Genomic DNA, 27,154 nt, shown 5'->3' with positions numbered 1-27,154 from the left:
GACCTCCCTTAACCCTCCCGTGCCCCAGCAACACCGCTAAGAGCGTCGATGCCGCTCAAATGACCTTGAAGATGTACAATTTGGCCAAATTAGCACGTGTCTCGTGCACAGTTTCTGGGGAAAAGGAGGACTGCTTTCAGACATGCGGAAGAACGGGAGTGCTCTGGGGTCAACAGCCAGAACAAAGCAGGAAGAGCAGACCCTTTTCCAGAACTCAGGGCTCATCAGAGGGGCTTGTGCTGACCCAGGAATGTTAGCAGGGCTAACCTGTGGGCGACTGTCCACACCAGGCACCAATTCCAGGTTGTTGTGTTCAGGCTGGAGTCTTTACCACTAGTTTTGGAAGCTTAGTCTGTATTAAGAGCTCATTAATATCATCAGAGTAAATGGGCCTATTAAAACATCTTTAAGCAATATCTGAACATAAATCTCCCTAAACTATATTTAATGACTGTACTTAAGATACATTATATGCAAGTCTTAATGAGACATTAGATAGCATTTTGAAGATTAAAATTAGAGAATCCATATAAAGTCTGTCCACTTAATGTAGCCTTAAGCTATACTGATGAAAGCATTACTACCAAATTATTACTGCATTAGAACAAATATTTTTAATCATGTCTGATTTATGCATTCTCTTTTTCATATAATTTTCATTCTCACAAAAATATGTTTTGAGTTTACCAAAGAGGGTGTGTGAAAGGTTTCAAGTTTTGGAAGTACTTAAGGAGGGCAAGTGAAGACAGAATTTCACCAGTGCTGCCTTTCTGAAGTGCACTGGGCTGTGGATCACATTTATGTTTGGTTTAACTAGCCATTGTGGAACTATAGGTAGCCAAATATACAGCATATATCCCTTCAAGACTGGACTAGATACAGAACAGGATTTAATCAAAGGTGTCCCGAAGGCCAAGGTACACAGTACATACTTCAGGACCCTGGTGGTGGTAACACCTGGGCATCCAACTGAATCTTTTTCTCGACTGGTCGGGGGAGATCTCAAACTCCCAGAGAGCGACTGCCGTCCTGCACTCCATGCCTCAGTGCCAACAGACCCAGACGGACAGCTACCCTCTGAGTTCTGAGGATTTCACGGATTTATGTCTGTCTGTTTCATGGAGGTATCAGTGAGGTCCTGCTTCCACTCCAGGGACCCCTCTGGTGAAGAGCAATCAGTATTGCTGTAGATTAAAAAAAAAAAAAAGTTTGACACCCCAGGGGCCTAGGGGAATGAAACTCTGTAAACAGATCCAGATCCACCTCAAGTTCAAGCGATGAAAAGTTCTCAAGGCCTGTGGACGACCAATGTGGGTAATGGGCCAGGACCGTGCTACCTGGAGCAAGCAGCTGGGCCGGCCACAGAACGGTCTGTGTCAGTGTGTCTGCAGATGGGATGTGACTCCAAAATAGAAATCTATATCCAGAGTCTCTAAAAGTTCCTCTAAGACTTAATACGCAGAGGCCTGTTTTGAAAACAAGTTAAACTTCAGATTATATACATAGAAATACTGTCCTTTATCTGCTATATATAAAATACCGCACACCCAGGCAGGATTGTTGGGACAACAGGAAAATCTACCGCCTCCCACCCCCTTGGAAACTGCATCCGCCCCTGCATCGAGGTAACAGCTCTACAGTCCCATTTTGGGGTGAATCTGCTCAGTCTTTCAAATCCCACCACCAGCTGAACTGTAGAGAGAATGTTATCTGAGAGCCTGGACACGGATAAGCCTAGATCCGTGTCACCTGCGACCCGGACGCCGCTCTGACACTGGCACAAGACGCTTTGCGACAATCAACACTTTGGGAAATGTGAGAGAGACGAATTATCATTGAGGCTCTTTGGACTTTTTTTTTTTTTTTTTTTGATACTTTATCCCACCTTTTATAAATGCTATTCAATTATGAAAGGCTGCTGGGATTATGTAAATCAAGACAAGTCAACTGATGACACCTCTCTTAATAGAATGAGATTATCTGGCCCCCTTTTTTCCCCCCTTCAAAGAAAAAGCAAGTAGCACAATTTAAACAGTCTGCTCATTAAAGAGGACCCCTCCTTCAGCATGTAAAATCTGTAGCGGCGTGCCTATGGCCATTTCCTTCTCTCAGATATTCTCTCCCCAAAAGGAACTACTTCCTAGTACAATTTTGCGTTTTTAACTGTATGAATTAGGCATTCTTCATAAATAACAGCTATGTTCTATACACAGGAGCTCCTTTTTATTAGGGACACAGTAATGAACAATGAGCAATGTGTTCTATTATTCTTTGTCAAATCACAAAATGCTACATTAGAATAACTGTGCTGGTCAATGTAATATAGTAGATTAAATTCAACTTCTGTGGAAAAACCACTGTAAAACAGCATGATAAGAAGGCTATAAAAAATTTAATTTTACTCCAAACTCCATCACAAAAAAAATGGTGTGAAAAGTAATTTTGCATAATCAGTACACGCCATCTGGAACAATTAACCGATTTCTATAGAACTATGAGGATCAGTCATATCTGCTTATTAAAGATCAGAAATTATACAAGTAATAAATCCTTGAAAAAACTAAGCGTACTCCCGCCTGTCAACGCTATTTTAACTTCAAATACTGAAGAAGGCCTGATAAGGCTGAAAAGAAGAGATTAATATATGCAAATTACATCCAGCATTTAAAATCCCCACAACTGTCTCCGGTTTTCTGTCCCTTATTGCTGCCTTTATGTTTTATTCATACACCAACTCACCTGTCACTTCATAAGCTATAATATTATGGGGGTATTATTAAACAGCATAAAGCCGTGCTTTAATTGGAAAGCTTCATTGCATTTTCCAATTATTTGGAGTAAATTAAAAGCAGATGCACATAGTTTAATAAGGAGTCTAATATCAGTTCCGGGAAATCAAAATTCATTGTCATTACTATGCCGTGATAGTTTTGCAAACTGTACTCAATTTCAGAGGTTTTCAAAAGAAAATCTGTCTATGCAATCTGTTAATTGTCATTCGGTTAATAACTGTTTAAATATCCAAACTACACAGCAGCTTCCTATTAAAAAAAAATTAAACTATGGGGTTGATGCGAGCAAACAAATGCGGCGGGTGCCACTCCTGGGCTGGACTTTTCCAGACTTGCCCGTTCACCTTAAAACAATGGAGGCTGGGAGAAACCCACCCACGCGGCAGCTTCGCCCAGAGGGGAGGACAAAGAACAACGGTTCTGTACTTCCAGGAGCACCGGAGGCTGCGGCATTATCAGACGGCTCTTGCTGGAAAAGGGCAGAAGCCATGTTATAAATTGTGTTTTTCAGAGGTCTGCGCTGCTCAGCAAAAAATTAGCTTCCAAAGTTTTAATTGGTCCTCCTAAAATAAATCCTTTTAATGAGTGAATTAACTGATTCAGGACACAAACACGGAAAAATCAAAGAAAGCAAATGTCATGAGCAATTTGTTTTTGAAAAAATTGACTCCCGAAGGGCCATTCCCTTACTGGTTCGTGACCCAGGAGCGGAGCGTTCCCCAGGCTCCGCAGGGGCTGGCCACGGTGCCTACAAGTAGATTGCACCGCAAGACAAAGGACGATAGTCTAAGCCATTATGGATTTAAAGGAGCTAACTCTTAAAGGTTACTCCTCATAAGGAGTCACGCTCACAGATGTAGCTATATTATAGCCGTGCAGCTACAAGTTGCCTACCTACAAATATATGTCGCTAAAGCATTTACACGTGAAAAGACACAGGTATACTCAAACTAGTAACATAACCTTTTCACTTTCACACTAAGTGACAGACTTTTTCAAATCTTAGGTGTGTAAATTAGAATAGGACAAGCAGTAATTGACTTTTAAACTCCACCCACTGTGAGGGCTACAATTAATCTGTTTTCAGTACCGCGGCTGCTGTTCTGCCAAGTTCATAACTTGTAGGCTCTTTTCCCCAATCCAATTAAAACCCCAGAGTCTTTCTAAAAGGTAACAGCACAGAATTTACTCTTCCTCTCCCGTTTCAAAGGGCGGAGTGGCTAACACCCCAATCATCCAAGGGCAAGCCTCTCCAGACCAGAGAGGGCACCAAATGCTTGAACAGGAGAGCCTTCTGGCAAAGCAATGAGAAACTATGCTCAAAGATGAAGATAGAAGCAATTCTTGTGCAGTGATCCAAAAAATAGCATCTCTTTTTTTCAAAATTACCTGTTTTAATAAAGTAGACACACTGTGCCAACTGAACCATTTAATTATCTGCAAAAATGATGAATCAAAACAATAGTTTGCAAAAATAAATGACTAACCTCTGATTAAAATGTCTGTCCTCATTAAATCCAAGTAAAAGGTACAATATCTTTAAAAAAAAAAAAACAAAACAAAAAAACGTAGCCTGAAGAAAGGAACAGTTCCTCACCATCGATAGATAGGCCTCGTGACCTCTCGTAAGATGGGGACATCAAGGAAAGTTGTTTGATCCACTCTCAAACGCAGAGCAAGGATGCCTTGGATGCCTGGTGTGGCCGTGTCGCCAGGCTGTGGTGCCTTAGAGCCTGGGGGCCCCTGGGCCTGGCCGTGAGCTTTGGAGCAGGGGACTTGGAGATCAGCTCGGTGGGTGGTAGGACTATATACCCTGAAATCAAGCCCTGGCTCACAGCTTTGTAAGGATTCTGGGGACCTTTTTCCCAAAGGGTTCTGGGATAGGAGGGGCAGGAAAGAAAGCCACAAACCAAATGGCAAAGACAAAGTCAAACCATTTCAAGGGTTGAACACAGCTATGATCCTTTCTCAATCAGAGCTAACTGGATGAGAAGGGATAGGGAAAATCAGAGGCTGATTTCAATGCTGAGAAGTTTTCTTTAAAATTGTTTTACCCAGTAGCAAACTAACATTTCAAGCAATTACTGATTTCTGGACTAGGATGGAAGTTTTGCTTTATGTTCCACCGAGAAGTCCCCCGTATTTGGCAGGGTCCCTGAAGGTGTGAATTCCCTTCTGGTTCTTCCTTAGTGAAGCAGCTGTTCCCTCCGACAACTGCATTTTTAGGTTGGGCGGGGGGGCGTTGTGGGATGTCAAACTGCAGGGTGAGTAAGACCAGTGCTTCCTGAATAATGAGTAGCACTGTGCTGGAATAACAGTGTTTATGACAGTCATACCTGCTACAATTTCTGGGTGCCCATCCAGTACTAGGCACTTCACATACATTAGCTGATCCTCAAAATACAGAAAATGAACTGAAATGTCACATAAAATGTCCAAAGTCACGCAGTCAATGCAGCTGGAAAGGGTGAATCTCGAGAACTGATCCAACAACAAATATCATTGAGTGCCTCCTGGCCCCCAGGCCCTGGGCTGGGCATTAGACCCATCCCAGTGACTGAGGGGCACCATTGTGTCAGCATCCCAGAAGGGACCCTGAATTCCAGCAGAGAACTCAGCACCGAATGAGATGTTACGACCAAAGCTGGATCAACTCTCTTGGAATTGAGAAACCAATCAGACAGCCAAAGTTTTATAAGAAGCATAAATAGCCAAGAGGCTTCTGACCAAAGAAGCTGCTCATTTGGGCCTACAAAAGGCACAACCATCTTTGGCAGAATAAGGGTGAATGAGGACTCTAACTCATGAGCCAAAGGACCTTCCGACAGGATTGACACGGATGTTTTGTTAGCACGGGGCGCGCTTAAGGTAAACACGCAGGGCAGTGGAACATCAAGATGGGTGCGTTTACTGCCTCTAGGTAGCAAGCGATTAAGTACCTCTAAGTGTCTCACCAGAAACGATGCTTAGGGCCGACGAGGCAAGCTTTACTCTCTCATTCAAAATTATGGATGTTGTCTGGCCAGTGGATCATGAGATCGTTCACGCTATAAAACAAGTCAGGCGTGAGAAACCTCTCTCTGACAAAGGATCTCAGCCTTGAATTAGAGTTCCGCATCACTCATTGTCTTAGAGACAATCGAAAGACAAATCTGGGAAATAAGGGGCCTCCTTCTCTGGGATATGTGACAAATATATTCCATCCAAATGTAGGCTGGAGCACGGAGATTTTTTTTTTTTTTTTTTTGAAAATACAACAGGTGAGGACCATTGTTGGCCATTAATAAAAAGAGAGGGAAAATGCAGTGGATATGCAGGACACAAAACCCCAAATGCACCACAACGAATAGATTGAGGTATTCTGTCCACAGGAAAGGTGGCTTCCTTGTTCTAAAAGAGATCAGAATTTCTTTTGTCCTAACGTGAGCAAGCGAATGCATTCATTATGCCACAAAAGTGAGGATGCTCACATTGTGTGATGAAGGATAACGTCTGATCTCACCCCCAAATCCTCCGTGGCTGTCCAACTTCTCCCCAGTTTCTTCCAAATGCCCCCAACTTCACTCGTGAAGCCGTCAGGTGTTTAAACGCACTCAACCTGGAGTCTGACCCCGTGGCTGCTGTCTAAGTCGGCAAGGTCAAAGCTCGGGTGCTTGGTGGCAGCAGCAGAGCTCGGGGAGCCGGACCCGGGCAGGAGGGAAACACGGGCTGGGTGCCGACAGGGACCCACAGGGGCAGTCACCTCGGGCTTGGATGCATCCTAGGAGCCCCGAGCCAGAAAATGAAGCTGCCAGGCAGGGGAGGCACGGACAGGTGACTGTCACTTCAAACAAACGTCCTATTGTGGGCCTGGTCCAGGACCGCTGGGGGAGAAGGGGAGAACAGCTAAAGCTCAGTCCTTGTTAAGTGAAGGGGTGGTTCTGGGCCACCCACTCTCACCACAGGGCTAAGAAAAGACCACGGCAAGGGAGAATCCAGGTGCCCAGAGCTCCCCAGACAAAGGTCACCAACAGCAAGAGCAGTGGTAGAGCCACCTACTGATGGGGGAGGAGGTTCCTGGAATATTCCCTTTCCTGGTCCGGAAAGATCCGAGAAGCAGTGGGAACAAGGGGCCATGGAATAATTACAATCACAGCAACACATCTATGGGCACTTTCTGTGCACCAGCTATGGTTCTAAGCCTCACCCCAAACCACGGTCATCCCCACTGAACAGATTAGGAAATTTAGGGACAAAAAAGTTAAGCTCCTTGACTCAGGCCGCTTAGCTTGAGTGAGGGAGCTGCACCTTATCCTTTCACCGTTCTGCCCAGCAACAGCCAACGGGGGGGCCACAGCCACCATTCAGTTGCTCTGTGGATTCAGGAGGGGTCATCCGCCCAGTGTCAAGGGCCTCGCTCTGATGAGGTTTCAGAGAGGACAATCCAGGGAATCACCTGAGATGTGAACAATGCCGAGACCTAATATCCCAAGTCAGTCCCAGAGTGATCCGCTCTAGGGGTGGGTGCCGTTTTCAGCTTCAGTTTGGCACGGGGAGCAAATGGCCACACACATCCTGGAGCACCTCTCCGGTGTGGGGATTTGGAACTCAGTGGCTGGATCAGAGGGACCTGGGGGTGAATCTTGGCCCTGCCCCTTACTAGCAGTATAACTGTGGAGAGATCACAAGTTCTCAAAACCTGTTTCCCCCATCTGTAAAATAAAAATGTTTATAAAGATAAAATAAAGCTATTTATAAGAGAGATGTGGGGGCGCCTGGGTGGCGCAGTCGGTTAAGCGTCCGACTTCAGCCAGGTCACGATCTCGCGGTCCGTGAGTTCGAGCCCCGCGTCCGGCTCTGGGCTGATGGCTCGGAGCCTGGAGCCTGTTTCCGATTCTGTGTCTCCCTCTCTCTCTGCCCCTCCCCCGTTCATGCTCTGTCTCTCTCTGTCCCAAAAATAAATAAACGTTGAAAAAAAAAAATTTTTAAAAAAAAGAGAGATGTGTCTTACAAGGTTTGAGCATGGGAGCTCGGCAACACGGGCAGTTGGGCCTAGGCCTACAAACCAGAGATAATGGGGGCGCCTGGGTGGCTCAGTCGGTTGAGCGTCCGACTTCGGCTCAGGTCATGATCTCACGGTTTGTGGGTTCGAGCCCCACGTCGGGCTCTGTGCGGACAGCTTGGAGCCTGGAGCCTGCTTTGGATGCCGTGTGTCCCTCTCTCTCTGCCCCTCCCCCACTTGTGCTCGGTCTCTCCTTCAAAGATAAACTTTTAAAAAAAACATAAAATAAAATAAGATACTAGTAACGGCACAAGCCCTAACGGTTTTCTTGGTAAGGATTGTTGGGGTCACATGACAGAACGTGCGCAGGGTGCTTACACAGAGCCTTGTACGGGCTAAGTGCTCGAGGAGGGTTAGGTATTATTAAAGTAAATTAATATAATCCATTTTAATAAAAGCAAAAACAACCTCAGCTCCCTAAATGTGTTTAAATTAAAGAAGTTGCCTTAATTATGGCATTTCCCCCTCCCAGCCAACAGCCTATTACCGTGAGGGAGACAGAGCTAGAAAAAGACAGAAAGGCTGCCCTGGTATCAGCTGTCCTGAGGCAGGACTGTGTGTTGGGCCAACTAGGCTACTTCATTTGCCCCAGAGAAACCCTCTGAAGAAAGGCAAAGGGCAGACGAAGAGAGGGGCTCAAGACGCTCCCTTGGTTTTCCAGCATTTCTGGGACTAGGCCTGCAGAGAGGACCCTGTGGGCTCCCAGGCATGGGGCCCACCAGGAGGGGACATAGGACGGCAAAAGGGAGGCACGTTCCTGCTTGACAACCAGACACGGGACATGGACACCCAGGGACAGAGGTCTCAGAGAGCCGGTTTTTCTCCACGTGTTCCTGCGTTCGGGGACGTCCCAGTCAAAGCAGTGTTTGGATGGTCTGGGGGCAACAACCGCACATACCTGCCGGTGACACAGTGGGCACCGAATCCATAAACCCCGCAAGGCTCCTTCCCACGGCATCCTCGACCCTGGGGGGTGGGGGCGACCGCTGCCACCCCGGAGACGAGACCACGTCTGAGGCCCAGGAAGCTTCCAGGAAACACGAGCCGAGACACCGTTCCACTTAAATTATTGATGCTGTTGTTGCAACAACGGAGGCGGGAGAGATCTGGGATTTCAGATCCAGGAAGGCTTGGTGCTGTGCCTGCCATTTTGGGGCTCATCAGAGGGAGAACGGGGTCTGAATCTGGCTTTTCTGGCTCCTGCCCTGGTTCTTCCCGCTGCCCCTTGGCTGCTTTGCTCTTGGCTTGAAGCAGGGGATGCGGGCCATTAAACCAACGCCTGCCTGAGCTCGGCCTTGCTTAAAAACCAGAGAGAATGAAAGCACAGCGGGAGGGTGGGGCTAGCCCTTCAAGGGCACCGGAGTATCTGTCACCTAATAATTTTTAAATTTTTTTTCACAATGACGAAACTGGAAAAAGTCTTCAACTTTCTCCTGCTCCTGGAGCACAGGAAAGGCAGAAATGAAAGCCTTGGGTAGACAGCAGCCCCCTGGCGGCCCCGCTGCCCCACGTACTTTTCTTCCCAAAAAAACCCAAAGCCACATTGGGCGATTTTATAGAAGTTGCTGGCTCACTCTGCCAACCACTTCTCTCCTTCCTGCCCCAAGCCATCATTCCGTCACCCTCCTGAGAAAGGGCTCGTGGGCTGCCAGCCACAGAAAATAGCCCACTTCTAAGTGACGATGCGTGACAGAATGTCTCCGTTTCCAGGGGGTGCCGAGCAGAGCCATGCCGGAGAGCCTTTATTGCAACTTTGTTCGGACTGACGACGAGCTTTTCTCCGAGCACTGTGATTACGGAGAAGTAATCTTACATACAAAATCACAGAAGAGCGGGTTAAGACGACAAAGACTGGGCTGGGCAAGAGCCAGGGTGTCCCGAGTGGTAACTCTCAACAAGTCTTTGGGCTCCTGTTCTGCTCACAGCCCTGCAGGGGAGGCGGGGATGGAGAGAAGGGACACTCCTGTACTGCTTCCCGATTTCTAAAATGTTCTTCTACCCCCTGGTTCCTCACGCTGATGCTGGGAAGGCGGCAGTCCTTACTGAATCGTTTCACAGGTAGGAGCACCTAGCGTGGAGTGAGTTGCCCAAGGTAACTTAGTGTATGCCCGTGCACTGGCACAACTCTGGTGGGGAGCCATCCACACGTGTTGTGTGGTGCACAACCTGTGTGGTCATTCGCAGTGGCTCTGTGTGATGGCCACATGTGCTTCTGACTCCAAATGTCCCCTCAGTCACCTGCTGAACCTTCTTGCACAGGCTTCCTATGGTCCTCGGAGGGAGTATGGGGCTGGGCACACGGAGCTCTCAGGGTCTGCTACACAAATAAAGGAGTTAACAACCTTTCTTTTCACCTTAGTTGAATTACAACCTCCTTGGTTCAGGAAGCATGGAAGGCATGGCGTGCCTGGGTGGCTCAGTCGGTTAAGCGTCCGACTTTGGCTCAGGTCATGATCTCGTGGTTCTTGGGTGCAAGCCCCATGTCGGGCTCTGTGCTACAGCTTGGAGCCTGCTTCGGAGTCAGTGTCTCCCCCTCTCTCTCTCTGTTTCTCCCCTGCTCGCACTGTCTCGCTCTCAAAAATAGGCATTTAAAAAAATTAAAAAAAAAAAACAAAAAGAATGGAAGGCAGCCTCCTTCCTCACTGCCCATAAACCTTTGTTGTCTCCAAGTGCTCACAGGTGAAATCTCTCCAACGCAAAAGAGTGTGGGAGTACATAAACCAGGAAGAGAGCAGTCCCAGATGGAAGAGAATCAGAAAAGCTTAGTGGCAGTTTGGGGACAGGCCTTCAAAGATGGGTCCACAGAGAAGGTGGGTCAATCTGAGCCATTTGACCGGCAGGGGCAAATGCACAGAGAGACAAAGTTGACGACACGGGAGTGACACAGGTTGGGGAGCACAGGTGAAGAGAAATGGAGAGAAGGCACCGGCAAAGTAGAGGCTGGCCACCAGACAGCCTCAATGCAGGGCAAGCGAGGCGTGAATTCACACGGTGGAATGGGGCAGGCATGAAGGTTTTGCTCTGCAGAGTTCTACTTGGGGAGAGGAGTCTGTGACCTGGGCAACCGGACTGAGGGTAGACGAGCCAGGTAAAGGAAGACAGACAAGTAAGTGCGAGGCACCAACGCCTGGTCCTGCCGGCCCGAGCCTGGCCAGCCCCAAGCGGGAGGCAGGAAAGTCAGGAGAGGACCACCCTTGATGCTTAGCTCTAGGAGACTAGCTGGGGCCACTCACCATGGCTGTAGATCCATACTTAATCCCAAGTAAGATGATCCCGAGCCCAGCTGAGGGGTTTCAGGGTCTCTCTGTGAAATCCTAGAGGAGGCACTTGCCGAGCGGAACACCTCCAGGAGGCGAGAGTTCCCCAAGCGCCCCGTGTGCCTGCCCGCACACGCTGTTCATTAACTTCGGTGACACAGCCATCACGGTGGGTGTATAAAAGCACATCCAATTAGCCAGGCCTACATGAATATTTGCACTCTTAAATCTTTTGCATTTCGAAAGGGTTAAAGCTTATTATTAGCATATAATTTATAGTCCTTTCTCCCAGGAAAGGAATAATGCACAGTAAATGCCACATTCATTTTAATAATACATGTTACAGTCTGTGCCCAACATCTGCACAAAGGTAAAGGAGGCAGATTTTTTTGACATGTCCCACTCTGCCATCTAAACACAGGCTTTTTGTTTCTTAAGTGACGGAAGGTTTAATCAAGAAAGCAGGCAATTCATCAATCGAAACAAGGCAGCGTGCGTGCGCGTGACAGCACACACATGGTTGTGTACAGAGCAAACCTGGCCACCTGTCAACTGCACCTTTTACATCAGGATATACAAATACACTATGCGATCAATTCCCCATCCGCTCCCATTCATTTCTTCTTTTTCTTATTATATTTTTCTTTGTGCTCGATTTTGTTGTCAGTCAGGGCAAGAATAGATGGATAGACAAGGGACGCATGGCTGTTAGGGGCGATGATAAAAATTTATTTGCCTTTAAAATGACTTATTTCCTCCTTGATTTGAGCACCCTTATTATAAATATTTCTTTCGCTTCATTCAGGAATCTCCCCCGTCTGCTATTATCTATGGCTGTGTCAAACGGAGGCTTCTCTCCTGGGTCCTGGCCACCCTCCCCTCCACGTTCTCCCCCACCCCGCCCCCACCTTCTCCAACCAGTCCTTGGTGGTTCTGAAAATCCTCGGCGGAGGATGAAGGAAAGCGGGGGTCTGAATACAAGGCCACATAAGGCACACGAGTACGTCCATGACGGACAAAGGCCATGGGGGACGTTTGCGAACGCAGAGGTTGCCTGGCGTTCTTAGGTGGGGGCTTCCCCTGGAGGACAGTGGTGTTCCCTCAATTGTGGTTACTGGTAACATCGTCCCTCAACCCACGCACGGCTGACACGCACCCAAACACAGGGGAAGAGGAGAACCAGGGGCATGCACACGGGAGATGCGGACACAAATCCTGCAGAATACCAACAACGCTGGACGCGAAGCAGTTGTTGGTTAGAACGTCTCACACAGAAACAAAATCAAACCGTCTTTCTCGAGCACCCCTATTGTTTTGGTCTCTCAGCTTCATTGTCCAACCTGACCATACTTTATGGTCGTTAAAAGGATTAGGTTTACATTCCATTTTCCAGGTGAGATTTTTTTTCTTTTTTTTTTTTCCCCTAAAAGACAGAAATAATGTAATCACTGCAAATGAAAGGAAAAATGTGTGTATAATTGTTTGGTATGGGGCAGAGGAGTTTTTAAATGATCACACTGTAAAACATACAGTTTTTTTTTTTTTTTTGGAAGATGATGAGCTGGTAGCAGAAATTTTATCCAATTGGATGAAATATATAAATCATGAATTTCATAATGCTGATAATTAAATGTCCATCTTCCAATTTAAATGAGGACTAGATTAAAACTGCATGGAGAAGGCTGATATTCAGAAATCATTAATTATTTTTAATTGCTTTGTGCTTTCCTGGTCTGATGTCAGAGTTACACAGCTCATACACGGTTCTGTTTCAGATGAAATCCTTCTCCTCTCTGTTCAAGTCTTGTGAGTCAAGGCGATGAGTCGATGGACTCAGATTGTCCGTGCTCACAGGCTTCCTGGCCCAACATCTTGAAAGGGGGCTGGATTTTAAGAGGGCACAGCTGTAGAGGGCAATAGCAGGGCTTTTCCAGCCATCAGAAAGAACTCTGGAAAAAATGAGAAGACCCAAGAACACTAAAGGTGGGGGGAGACTCCCCCCCACCCTGCCCATCTGCTGGGACAGTTCCAGGTTACAGCTTTTGTCCGGGTGCAAGTGGGGACCCCTTCTACTCTCAAAAGTGATGGTGTGGGCAATCAATTCTGTGGTCAGCCCCATGCTGATGGACAAATGAAGAGATCAACAAGGCCAACTGCCTACGTACCAAAGGGAAGAGAAGCGGGGCCCCTCGGCCCCCCATGTGGTGAGGCTTCTGGGTATTTCTGCATTGTGGCTCATCCGGAATTCATGGACTGTTTGAGATTTTGGTCTTTCTTGCATGCCAGTTCCTATATGCATTTGCATAGTTTTACTATTTTACACTACTATGTCAATTTTTTTTTCGAAAGGGAGACAAATGAGTTCTTTGGGGAAAAATCTGCACTTGGAGGTCTAAATCAGTTGATAACAACAAAACAAAAGGGTAGCGCAGCGTGGTTCCCCATACCTATTGCCTCCTGTTCATTAAGCCAAACTGCCCTAAGTCAGATAGCAGACATTCCTTGGTTAGAAAAAGTGATCGCGGGCATGTCGTGGCAGAGCCGCTCGGTATGGGAGCCTATGGCCCAGGTGCGCTGTCCAGGGTGGACAGGAGGTCAGGGAGCTCCTCATTCCTGACACTCCCCACGGCTCCAGTCCTAGCTAAGGCACGGGATGCCCCACACAAGAACATTTTGAAAACGTCTCCTTCAACCACCAAGCATGTTAGGGGTTCAAACACAAGCAGATCCCCCAGTACACAGGCCTCCAGTCTGTCCTTCTCAAACTCCCTGAACAGGGGCTGTTCTGCCGTCCACAGACAGCATCGTATAGGGCCCTCTTTATGAGGAAGAATTCTGTAAAAGGAATAGTTAGGCTCTTCCCAAGCAACCAGCTTATTTTTATTCTTATCCATACAGAGCTTGTCCTCATTTAGAGCCAAACCCAAAATCCCCTTTGTGAAAAACCTCGCCCACAGCCGCACCCCCTCTTTTCCAATCTATATTTTTGTTCACGCTTCCGTTTTCACTTCCACCTTGATTTGGTTACGTGTTATTTTTGGAGCTGCCTTCTATCTGTCTGGAACAGGTGGAATATAAATAAATCAGACATCTAGACATCTAAAACAGCTCTAAGGGGGAAAAGGAAGGGTCGGAGGCTATTGTTCGGGACTAAAAACAGAAGACTTCCCAGGAGAGAGAAGATATTCCTAAAAAGAAAACCAGCATCGAGAGACAGAACGAGGACACTCAGGAGCAGGGATGCGGGATGGAATCTAGAAAAATCAATGTGGCCCTGAGGAGAGCCCTCTCTGGAGGGAAGGTCTTAGAGGCACCTAACTGAGGGGAACACACAGGTTAGAACGTCGCCAGGAGAGCACGAGCCCACGAGCTGCCATTCGTCAAACGTAAGAATTAAACAAAAGTGGTTTGCCAGCTCTCACGTACACGGATAGTCAAGTGGGCCACACCAGGCACCCACCATTTCATTTCTAGCTCCTCTTTCCAGGAAAATCATCCTCAAGCGCTAATGAATAGAGGGACATGGTGATGTGGGGAGATGGCCCAAGCTGCCAGGCTCTCATGCTCAGTCTGCCTCTGTACCACCAGTGGAACAGGCCAGATGCTGTCAGCCTTGCAGTCAGCGGTCTTTGGGAGATATCGGCGGACAGGAGATTCCGGGGACCGGACAATAGAAAAAACCCACAAATTCTCAAAAGGGGACCATAAGAAGATAATTGACCTGTGGCCTGCGAGTGATCTCCAGTAGAATTTAGAAGCCCGTTCTGAGTCAGGAGGCTTGTGAGCTCTCAGAAAGGACAAGGCACTTACGGGGGCCAGTGGGGCCAAGAGCATGCCAAATGAACTCCGGGTCTAAGCTTTTTATTATAAAAGCAACACTTGCCAACATAGAAAAATGAGACACTACAAAGAAGGAAAAAAGAAAAAAAGAGCAGGCAAGGCTGGTGAAAACCACTGGAAACACCCTGGCAGGTACCTTCCCAGACCTTTCCAGACTTCACATATTTTTTTTTTTTTTTAATGCAATCACATGGCACACTCCGGCTGCCACTTACCATCCACGCACACTTTTTCATCCATATCATTTTTTCATGCCTGACAAGGCCATCGTAAGAACGTTTCATAATTTAACCCTTTGCTTTTGTTTTGGATACTTACGAGATCCATCCCCCAACCCCTTTTCCTGAGCGTTATCATTTTTAAGAAGCGGCGTTGCTCATCCCTGTGGATGAATCTCTTCGTTCACCCGCTAAGGATTTCTCTGAAGTTCTTAGTGGCAGAAGCGGGAGGATCAAAGGTGTGCTTTGTGGCCGTGTGAGGAGCGTACAGGGCGTCTGGGCAAGGGGACAGGAGCCTCTCAGGATTTCAGCACTGAGTCAGCAGAAGCCCCTCATCCCACTTCCGTGGGCAAGACAGAACTATTGGCGGAACAGTTGGCACGTGTTGGCTGATGGATTGCATCTGGACCCCCAAATGGCTGAATGAACATGAACATGTGGAAAGACAGGGCCCAGCTGAACAAGGGAGGGCCCCACGGAGACAGAACGGGCTGGCCGGAGGTAGTGGGCACAGATGCCAGAGGCATTCGAACCGCCAATCGGGATGATCGCCGGCCCCAGGGGTCAGAGAGAGGATTCCTGAGCAGGGCAGATACCGAGCTAAAGGCTTTCCTTCCTCCCTGCCATAAACAGTTCACGAACACGTCCGTGTGCTCAGGCCAGGGCTCCGTACTCTCTCCTCCCCTTCCTCTAGCAGCTCAGAGCACCGTCTCTTCCCCAGCAGGCCTGACACACGCGAACCGTCTCAGTGGAAGGTACAGGAAAGAGGACAGATTAACAGGTGTGCCTTTGAGAAAACGTGTAAGAGTAAATATTACTTTAGTAACGACGCATACAAGTGGGCGGCTCGCTTTTCTGATTACTTCGTTTGGAAACCTCCTTTGGAAGGGCCTACAAACGAAGGGAGCCACGACTGAATGTTTTCAGGAAGGAACCAGAGTGCACCAGGGGTGTGTGCCAAAGGCCTGGCCCCTGGAGTCTGTGGTGAACGTGCACCAGAGAGCCAGTCCAGAAGAACAGGATGATCCATTCATTTGGTTACCAGCAGAGCTCCGATGACCATGCATTGGGCACGCTTTGCCTTGAGTGTCTTTGGAATAAACCATCGAAACCTTAACTTTGCGATACCAAACTGAGATGTGCCACTCAGCGCCAGATCCTGTTCATACGGAGCGGGGGGTGTGGGGGTGGGGGTGGTCCCTGTTCCCTTCTACCAGAACGGCTCGCAGGCAGGCAGCTGGTGGGTGGGCGGGCAGGCTTCCCAGCTGCACCACGGTTGCCCAGTGCTGAGCTTGCAGGCCTTATGGAGGCAGCGGGCCCTGCGGACTCTTCCTGGCAGCATTACAACAAAGCCGTCCCGGACCCGGGTGGAGCGATTTGGTGCCCGCGGCCGCCGACGAGACCGGGGCTGCCCGCGGCCCTGCCGTAGCCTCGACGGTAGATGTTTGGAAGATAAAACCCAACAGACTGCCACTTACATAAATGTAACAGGAAGTTTCTGAATGGCTTCCCCTGTGTCTTGAGGCCGTTACCTCGGTATTGCTAAACTAACAACACCTCATCAAAGCCGCGGGGCGAGGAAGCAGTGGTCCAGAGGCAGACAGGAACATTCCTGCCAAACCAGGGGAGATTTCACTCTGTGGGCCCTTTTCTGCAGAAATGTCAACAGCTGGGAAAGCCATCAGAGAACCCAGGTAAGGTGGGGGGAGCTGAACACCGTGGCTGGAAAAAGATTTGCAAGCTGGAGGGAAAAAGTCATCTGCTTTGATTGAGCTTTCCTCATGTGCATTCGGAACGGAGTCGCCCTGCTGGATTTCACAGACCTGTTTTGCACCACCATGCCACGAAGCATCTGGGGAAATATTCAGCTTTTCTACAAAATAGGTCATCTTTCCACACTCGTTATGCTCCTTGTCGACTTTGCTGAAATAGCCACAGCACAAAAGAAATCCTCTCTGGAGGTGCTTTTCTGAGACAACGTGCTCCCTCTACCCTTTGGGGCGACCAGGGCTTTCAGAACATCCCTGGCCTTCCCTTTCCCCACCCAGAAATCGAACAACTGGCTTTTGCTTCTACTTCCAAACCTATTAGGGAGTGATCATAACAAGAGAAACTGATACTGACATGAATTATACCATTGTTCTATTTCATCTATTTAGTAACCCCAAGTTGCAATTTTTAGAAAAAAGATTACCTTTTAAATAACGGATTCATTATGGTACATGAATGAATGCCATGTTCCCGTGTTCAAAACGTCACTCACCATTAAGGGTGTGCGCTGGTAAGTGGCACCGATTTGCTACTTCCCCTGATACACAAACGCCCCTGACTGGAGGCCGAGGATAATCGGAGGTGAGCCTGCGGGTTTCCTCCGCTCTTAGCGGGTCACCTGTGCTGCCAGGCACCTAATGAATCTCCACTCTGTAATAAGGGTTGCAGGAGTCCCCCTCCCCGGGTGAAGGTGAAAAGGGAGACTCACGCCGCTGACGTTCCTGCCAAAGTAACACCAGCAATTTCAAGGCCGGGTTCAGAAATCGCAGACCCCCACGATGGTGGTTGGGAGGGGAGACCGCCGGTGTCCCTTCGGGCCACAAATCTGGCTTTGGGAAATGAGAGGTGTGGACAGACCTGGATGTGGGCTGGTGAGCAGACCGGGCCTGGGCTCTGTGCTGCTCCCAACACCCCAGGGGCAATCTGCCCTGGCCCTGGCAGGTGAATAATACAGGGACTATTCTCAGGAAGCCTCCCTTCAAGCTTGTGAAATCCACACACTGTTTTTCATCATTAGTCTCAAAACACACGGAGTATCTGGCCCTCCTCTAAGTGCTGAGGTGACACAAAGGAAGGAAAGGGCTGATCTCTGCAGGGAACAGGCCCCCTGCAGGGTGAAAGAGAGAGGGGAGACAGATGCCATTCGAAGCCAGGAGACACGCAGAGGGAGGTGGTGCCCGGGACACAGACACCGTAGCTGGCCAGTAGCAGAGGCCCCACGTACCTGATATGGCATACAGATTGGAGTGCTGGTACTCATAGTCAGCCCGAGTGCTGTTCCTGCCTCGGAAGGTAGCAGGGAGCGTTAGAGAGATGTGCCTAAGAAAGAGACGGAGGAGAAAGGAGGTTACAGGGCGCGCAGAGCACTCCCCAAGGCCCAGAAAGCCCCCGCACCACCAACGGCCCGCAGCAGCACAGAGCATGAGGTGGGGGCGCCCTGGTGAGCAGGCCCCCCAACGGCTCGAATTCCCCCAAGGAATTCCGAAGTTTCCAGGCATCAGAAGTCACCTTTTTTTCTAATTCCTAAAAGAACATCCAAGTGGAGGAAAGGGTTTCCCAAGCCTCATGGCATGTCCAACCCAAGGTGCTTGAAGGAGGTGGGCAGCTTAGTCTCGACCTCGGTCCACGGGGCAAGATATACCAGCAGGAGCAAATACTTAGGCTCTGGACAGGCGTCTCGGTTTGTTCTGCCATCTTGGCTCATTATCTACCCAATGGCTTTCATACCTGTCCCATGGAGCCACTGAGGATAACAGTGCAGGAAGCGCTTTGTGAACAAAGGTGTTGAGCATTATTATTACCATGTGAGTCCAGGAAAACTAACAACCACTGAGAATCAGAATGGCATGCTCTTCTGAATGGCTATGCCTGCATGTTCCCCCCTCTGGCAGAAGCACACAGTAGGTGCTTAGGAAAGCACCTTTGATTGATTCAACACTGTCTTGTACGGCACAGGTGTTGGCCATTAAAGCTCACAGTGCGCACAGAGCAGAAGCGAGTATTCAATCAAAGTAGATAAGCCATTTAGTGTGGTCATCAGCTGCCTTTAGCAAATGCAAAAAAGATGAAAACGATAGGAAATATATTTCAAACCCAATAGGTCTGCATAGAAAAAACAAACAAACAAACAAACAAACAAACAATAAAGCCTCTTCCTGGTATGACTGGGAGGTGGCCTGAAATAGCTCAGGAGCCAGAGTTTTGGCCACACTCAGTCATTCCCAAAAGGGAAAAGACGGAGGAAGGGAACGTTTATTACATCAAGCAAGCTTTACGTTGTACATGTTGCCTTTTTCACACAACAAATGTGTGACCTCCAAGAATGACTCTTGTACATCCAGGCTCCTAGGAGGGAAGGTTCTCTGGGCAAGACCTGTTTCCGCAGAGCCAGGAGCGAGCAGAAGCCTCTTGGCTACAAGATGAGCACCTAAGGCTGTAGAGGCATTCGGTTTGCTGGGCTGCAGGGTTAAGCACGGAGGCAAACACCTATGTCATGGAACAGCCTGGCTGAACCAAGACGGGAGGGCGGGGGGAGGAGGAGGGCTTTGCTGAGCACAGGCTGCACTTAGCAGTGTAGGGCCACCAGCAGGCAGAAGCACAGGGAGACCCTGGCGTGTGTGTGTGTGTGTGTGTGTGTGTGTAGTGAATCTGAATGTCTGCTCATTACTGATGCTAACTAAGGATGCAGAGGGGAGCTCTCTGAAGGAGCTCCCAGGCTACAGGGTGTTGAGGTACAGAAGCAAGCCACTGTGGAACAGGACATGCGCCCGGGTGCTGAGTGAGCACAAGAGTTCCGACAAAGGGGATGGGCTTCTAGTGACCCCTTCTCAGAGGAGGACATGGGTCTTGACACAGTACAAGGGACTCGGTGGAGAGTCAGGGAAAGCCAACACTGGCACAGGGTCAGGGAACACGTGGAAACGGCGCTGGAAAGGACACTGAATGCCTTACTGCAAGGTTTCTATCCCCTAGGATGAAGGTTCCCGATTCTGTTCCGCCCGTCACAGCACAAATGAAGGCATTAGAGCCACCTGGGAGCTTGCTAACACTACAGAGTCAGAGCCATGCCCCTGGGGAGTCGGGTTCAGTGGGCCTGGGGTGCAGCCAGAAATCTATTTTTAACAAGCTCCAGCAGTGACTCTGAAGGCTGGCCAGGTTTGGGACCCTGAGACGATGAAGAGCAGCTGCAGAAGGGTTTTACACAGTTGATCGGCGCCTCTGACCACAGCACTTAGTCAATGAAGCTGAGCAAACAGAAGAATGAATTATTGACTGTGGTTGTGGTTGAGCGGAGCAGAAATGATGACAGGTGAGCCTGCAGAGGGTGCTTGCCGTGTGCCAGGCCTCGGGGTGTGCAGATCTCACGCACTCTCTCCTGGCTCCTCGTGCTGCCCCTGGGAGGCGAGTGCAGGGCCCGGTGCAGGATGGGAGGCCCCGGTTCAAACACTGGAAATTTCAAGATGGGGACAGCAGAGCACTGTGCCAAGCGTGGGGCCCTTCGAGGCTGGGCCCCGGTGCACCGGTCCCGGCGGCACATCCATGAAGCTGGCTGAGGCAGACGCTGATACTGCACCAGTGAGGGGATTTCCAGAAGCCAGGGAAGGACTACACTGCAGGGCTGCCATTCCTTAAGATTTCCAAGCCTTGAAAGCACTTGCAAGAGCTACATGCAAGCAAACTAAGGACATCACACATCTGTGCAGTGCGGTGGCTACTCTAGGGCTTGGAGGCCTTCAAGAAAGGCTCATGGAGGAGGTGGGTGTTAGCGGGACTTCAGGAGACCGGCGGACCTGGACGGTGGCAAAGAAGTCAACCAGCAGCCAGAAGAGAAGACAGGGCCAGCACAGCCGTTCAGTGGTTAGAGACGGGCCAAGGGTCTGGAGCGAGAACACATAGATGGGGCCCAGGGCAGGGGTGCAGGACAGGCAGGGCCCCTGTGTGGGCAGCGGTCACCCTAGAGCAGGCAGGGAGGGGACATGAAAATGCCCACCAAGTTACAGGAACGCTTGCTTACAAATGTGATTGCACATGGAAAACAGGAAGAGCTGTGTTGGGCGGGGGGGGGGGGGGGGGGGGGGGGGCAGGGAATGGAGGACAGACAGGCAAAAAGGCGAAACTAGCCTCCTAACTGGCAGGAGGCTGGAGTGGTCAGAGCCTGAAGGCCGGGAGAGGGTGTGGGACCAGGCTGAAGACGGCTACGGGGCCACAGCACAGCAGGGCCCTGCATGAGCTCGGACTGTATCCAGGAGGGCTTTGAAGCAGAGATGTGACAAGATCCAATTTGCAATTTTAAAAGAAGGGCCGCCTGTGGGAAAGTGAGGAAATAAAGCTGAGACGCCACGGTACGGGAACGGAGCAGCAAATTACAACGGAGATTACCACGAAATTGCAATTATTCAGCACTTACTGTGTGTAGACCCTTAACAATTCCTGCCAAAGGGTCCTGCTGCAGCCCTCTAGATGAATGGTTTGGGGGCACTTCTAGAATACAAAGGACTTAAACATGAAGGATGTGCTAGAGAAATCAGGTGTGGGGCTCCTCAGCTGCCCCACTCAACGTGGACTCCCTGGTCTGACCCTTCCTGCTTCCCTGGGGCATCAGGCTGTGCTCGGCTGATAGGCTCTGCAGCCCTCCCTCCCTTGGCCAGCCTCCCTTCCTTGCAGATGGTCCTTTCTGGCTCCTCCTCCAACTTTTTAAAAAGTTGCCATTTGTAAGGGTTCTGGCGCGCCCCATTCTGCACGCTTTCCCTGGGCAACCTAACCTGCATCCATACCCTGACTCAAGCTGCCCTCACACACCAGCCTGCCTTTCCCAACTCTGTCTCCTGTCACTCACTCTTCCCTCTACCAGGAAGAGGGAAAGTCCTGTAAACCTCTGAATATGCCATGTTTTTTTTTTTCATGCTTTAGTCTCTTTATCCATGCTGCTCTCCTTCCTAGAATCTCCATTTCTTCCTTACCTACCCTCCAAACTCCTATCCATCCCTCAAGACCCCACACCTAATCATATCTTCTTTGTTAGAACCTTCCCTGGGCTTGTTCTGGGATCACAGAGGTTCCCCCCCGCCGTCGTCTCCAGTTCTCACAATATACTTGAAGCATCTGATACGAGTCTGCCTTCCTAACATGATTGTGACCTCAAGAGCAGGGCCAAAGCTCATCAGTTTTGTACTCCATTTTCTAGGACGATTTCTGACCTAGGGTAGACAACTGTTGAACATACGTTGACCACATCAGGTGCTCAACCTACTCCATTAAAACCTTTGGATCTTTTTGACATAAATGGCTATAGCATCTATTATTTTGTTTCTGTGCACGCGTGTTTGCCAATTAGACTCAAGCAGTCTCCTCTGAGACCATGCATCCCACTCCTCTGGGCTCTGAGGAAAACAGGCATGATGGAAGAAGAAATCAGTACTGGTGGTGGTCGGGAATCTATGGGAGGTGGAGGGCGGGGGGAGGATAGAGAAAATGTTTCTGATCTCCTACTCTAGACAATGTACGGTTTTCACAGTCCATGTGGAAAAGAGCATTCAAGTTGCAGACCCAGCTGTGCCTCTTACAGAGTCATTGCTCCATAGCAATGTGTTGAACTGAAATGAAGTCACCCAAAACTCCAGCTACAGTGGTTCCTGCAAGAGTATGATGCAGCATTCAGAGGGCAGGAAGAGAGGCCCCGGACCAGAGACAGCTTTGGGGAGAAGAGTTCCCTACGCTGCAAATAGAGGCTTTTCGCTTCTGTTGTTTGGCCACAGGAAGGAGGGGACGTGGGAACAAACAGGAGGTTGAAAAGGCTCAGCAAGGCCTCCCTTAATGAGGATGGACAGTTGGGGCTGAGGGGACAGATAACCTGTGGTTAAAGAGGAAGAAAAAGTCACCTGCTGAAGGAGAAGTGGCCCAGGGGCGCTGCGGTGTCAGATTAGCCTGAAAATGACAGACGACAGGAACCAGGGAGGCTCTGCATTCAGCGGCGTCTCAGAGCAAAAGGAAATTCTACGTCCCCCGGGGTCGGGGGGGACCCCACGCCAGGCACTGGGCTGAGTTTCTTTACATATACCCCTCGCCTGATCTTCCCAGCAACCTTTTCAGATAAGAATAGTTAACTCCATTCAATAGAACAGGGGACTGGGGCTTTTGAGGTAAAGCTGACAAACAGAAAGCTGGGAATTAATGAAAAGGTTAGTTTATGTGTCCTCTGGAGATTATTACCGTTACCCGAAAGTCGCCCTGATGTATCGTCTTGACTACCGGCTACACAGAGTGAGGACTGCACGGTCCATCCCTAGGCCCCCCTTGAAAGTGATGTCAAGGATGCCACATCTCTGCCACTTGCTAGCTTGAGGACCCTGGAAGGCCACAGTCCCTATTAGAGGGATCTAATTAGAGGGATCCCACCTCTCAAAGGGAAAAACAACAGCGTGGGACAACCCACGGCCCAACCACAAACCCAGGGAGGCAGAGCGGTGGCGGTGGTGAACAGTATTGGCCCTGCAGTCAGCCTGACGCGGGTTCAAACCCCAGCACCGCCCTAGGCGCTGGGTGCCCTTCAGTGAGGGTATGTTGCCTGCTGGTGCACACCTCGCTACGAGGCAGAGCAGACAGTGTCGGTGACAATTTCACATACAGATCCTATTCTGATTCTTCCTGTTCCTGCCATTGTTTTAGAGTCCTGTTCATGAGGGCCTCAGCCCAGGACCATTACAGAACCCACTGGTGTCCTCTCTCTGCGGGAGAATGAAATCCCACTGCCCCACCATTGGGACGTCCTGCCAGCTCCAGCCCGTCCCTCCTCTCTGAACTTGTCCTGTTCACGGTCCCTGCACTCACCTCCTCCAACCTCACCAGCAACCTGAACTCTCATTCCTGCCTCAGGGCCTCTGTACTTGCTGTTCCCTCTGCCTTAAACACACTTCCCCCAGCTCTCCAGAAGCTGGCTTCTCCCCCCGCAGGCCACCCCCTAGATGTCTGCTGGGGCACCTCTCCTCCAGCCGCTTGCTCTTATGACACCCCACTTTCTTCTCTGCAGACCCCTCCCACTCTGCAGGACTGTCCGATTTGCTTCCAAGTCACCAGAACATGATCTCCACTACACTTTCTCTTTCCACCAAAGCCCTAGTGCCTAGAACAGTGCCCTGCACACAGTGGGCACTTAAAAATATGAGAGCCTTGTAAGATTACCTAATGCCTGAACGAAAGGGTGAATCTGATTCTGACCTGTACTTAGAGACAATGTGGGGAAACTTACGGGAAAACTTCCCATTTGTCTCTTTCTCATCCCCAGGACAGAGTTGGTTAAGTGTTTGGAAAATGCAACTATTTCTGCTTCATGAATATTTTTACATAAACATAAACACATTCATCATAGCATTGCTTAAAATGCAAAAAATGGAATAAAGTATCAAATAATAGGGGACTGGTTAAAAAATTATGGTACAACTATCTGACAAAATAATTTTACAGCCATTTAAAACATTTTAGAAGACTGTAACAGCCAGAGCCCGTGCCTGTTACTATAGCATCTGGTGGGAAGATACAAAGGCCTAATTTTCACACTTGAAGTTGTGATTGGTTAACTCAGCACCTTGGCTTCTTTCCCATAACCTCATGGTCTAAAGAGATTAAGGGAACGCACCATTCATGATGCTGGATGTTGCTGGCAGAGGAAAGAAGGAAGCAGTCAGGTGCTTCAGCAGACCGTGGACACTAGATGCTCTTCTGAAGCACCCAATCCAGAGGGGTTAGAAGAACGAGTACTCCATGGCATCCAACAAAACTGAAAAGTGATGGCTGCTGGTGCCCCCAAAGACACCAAGTTCAGTGAAGTCACTTCAAGGGGCCCCAAAGTCGTTGATTACTCTGTAAGCAGAGCAATGTGTTTTAGATTTTAAGAGTGTTCATAAAGATCACTAGCAGGCCAGAAAGACCCAAAGACTCAGGAAACCCGCTCTACCTAGGGGGGCACCTAGAGATGAAGACCTTCTAGAACCATCCCTAGTAGGCCTCGGACCACTGGAACAAGGGATCGACCATCAGAGGCCAACAATCTCTGCCACTTGACTCAAATGATGGCTCATTATTCCCAAATCTGTTTGGTAACTGGAGAATTCCAACTAGAAGAGCCCCTAAATCCTAGGGGAGCTTTATCTAATGTTCCTCCCCATTCCCTACCGGGGAACAGCCTGGAGGAGACAGGCACACCCTGCTGAGTGATCACCTCTCTCCGCAGGAGGGGCTGGCGGTCCTGTAACAAATAGGTCAGCATCACACATGCTGCTGACAAGGGCTCTGGCTAAATAGATGCTGAGGGAAATTTCATTTTTTTTCCCCCAAGTCAGTTTTAGGCACCTTATTCAATTAACATGGCCACTAAGCTGCAGACAGCTCCATATAAAAGCCCCTCAGTTATAGAATACATTTTATTATGTGACAATAGTTGCCAGCACGATTTATTTCCTTTGATGGGATTCTGCTTTTTCCTTGTTAATTTAAATCTGTATTTTCTAGTGCTGATTCCAGGTCTGTGTGAATTTTTAAAATGTTACCATTAATCTTCTGGACCCAGTGGCCACATATAATGAAGACGGCTCTGCCCAGGCGGCCGTAATGCCTGCTGTCCTCTCAAACTGTCAGAGGGCAGCATGGAGGGAACGGTGGCTGGTGAGGCAGAGGCAGACTCAAGGTTGGAGACAGACGTCACTTTTATCTCTCACCTCTTATATACGCATGGGTGCACACATGTTCACGCACATACGCAGAACAAACTTTGTGGTGTGAAATTACAACTCCCATTCTGTTTTTCCGGGACTGACAGCTGTATTAGACCCACCTTCGGGGGGCAGGAGATCTCAATGTGTGCTCCAGGGACCTCTGGACACTTTCAGGGAGTCCATAGGGTCACAACTATTTTCATAATCATACCAAGACACCGGGGTGCCTGGGTGGCTCAGTCGATTAAGCATCAGACTTCAGCCCAGGTCATGATCTCACAGTTTGTGAGTTCAAGCCCCATATCGGGCTCGGTGCTGACAGCTCAGAGTCTGGAGCTTGCTTTGGATTCTGTCTCCCTCTCTCTTTGCCCCTCCCCTGCTTGCACTCTCTCTCTCTCTCTCTCTCAAAAATAAACATTAAAAAAAAAAATAATACCAAGACACCCCTCCTCTTACAAGCAGAAAGAAGTTTTCAGAAGCTGCGGGACTTCTGAGGCCATCGCTCGCTCTGATGTCTCCTTGCATATTCTTGTGTTTCACGTGTTTCTCAGTTTTAATTTCTAATAAGGTAATTATAGATAAACATAAGCCACTTCAACAAAAAGCTCTTTGGAATCCCCAATTTTTAAAACTATGAAAGTCTTAGACCAACCAGCTTAAAGACCACTATTGTAGGACAATGTGTTGGAACTCTGCAAAAGCCTGAGGTCTGAAGTTGGTGGGGTGGGGTTTAGAAGAGTAGTAAGAAAAAGAACAAAGGCTTGGTCTTAGTATTCTTCATTAAAGAAAAAGGTGCTCGTGGCAAAAAGTTAAAAAATGTTCACAAGCGGAAAAAAGAGGACAAGACTTACTTGCTAAGGCCAAGCAAGTAACTATTTCCAAGAATTTAGTTCATAATAAAGTAATCTAGGGGCGCCTGGGTGGCTCATTCAGTTAAGCGTCTGACTTCGGCTCAGGTCATGATCTCACAGTTCGTGAGTTTGAGCCCCGCATCGGGCTCTGTGCTGACAGCTCGGAGCCTGGAGCCTGCTTCGAATTCTGTGTCTCCCTTTCTCTCTGCCCCTCCCCCGCTCATGCTCTGTCTCTCTCTCTCCTTCAAAAATAAATAAACACATTTTAAAAAATTTAAAAAAAGAATAAAGTAGTCTAAAATATTTGAAGGTTTTGCTTTAACCTATTATTCATTTACCTGAACCCTGCAAGGGGGAATGGCAGAGCTAGAACATGTTTGTCAAAAAAAAAAAAAAAAAAATTACATACATACATATAGAAAGGAAAAGAGACATAGCAGTAATAAAAATAGGAAACGACCCAAGAGATTCACAGTAACTATTCTAGAGAAGATGAAAGGAAGGGACAAAATTATGAAGTCCAGAAGGCCTAGGGTTTGATACACTCTGATTAAATGCATCTTGATTTAACAGCCTCAGCAGGGTGGGAAGGGGACAGTGCCTAGACGGCCAGCCAGTAAAGAGGAGTCAGGTGTCTGGTTACAGTAACTGGATCATGACACTCGTCACACAAGAGC

The 27,154-nt window shown here is 48.8% G+C and overlaps 1 protein-coding gene across 2 annotated transcripts in view; it reads right to left on the bottom strand.

The window, feature by feature from the left end:
- Nucleotides 1-27,154, bottom strand: part of MVB12B (multivesicular body subunit 12B) — a 209,552-nt gene that overhangs the window by 81,024 nt on the left and 101,374 nt on the right. For both annotated transcript variants that reach the window (XM_043566185.1, XM_043566186.1), the window contains exon 7: nucleotides 18,144-18,238. In XM_043566185.1, the coding sequence (XP_043422120.1) occupies nucleotides 18,144-18,238 (95 nt within the window). The remainder of the gene's footprint in view (nucleotides 1-18,143; nucleotides 18,239-27,154) is intronic.

Source organism: Prionailurus bengalensis, chromosome D4 (assembly GCF_016509475.1).
Source record: "Prionailurus bengalensis isolate Pbe53 chromosome D4, Fcat_Pben_1.1_paternal_pri, whole genome shotgun sequence".
Lineage (NCBI taxonomy): Eukaryota > Metazoa > Chordata > Mammalia > Carnivora > Felidae > Prionailurus > Prionailurus bengalensis.
Note: the sequence above shows the minus strand (reverse complement) of the source record. Positions and strands in the feature narration are given on the sequence as shown.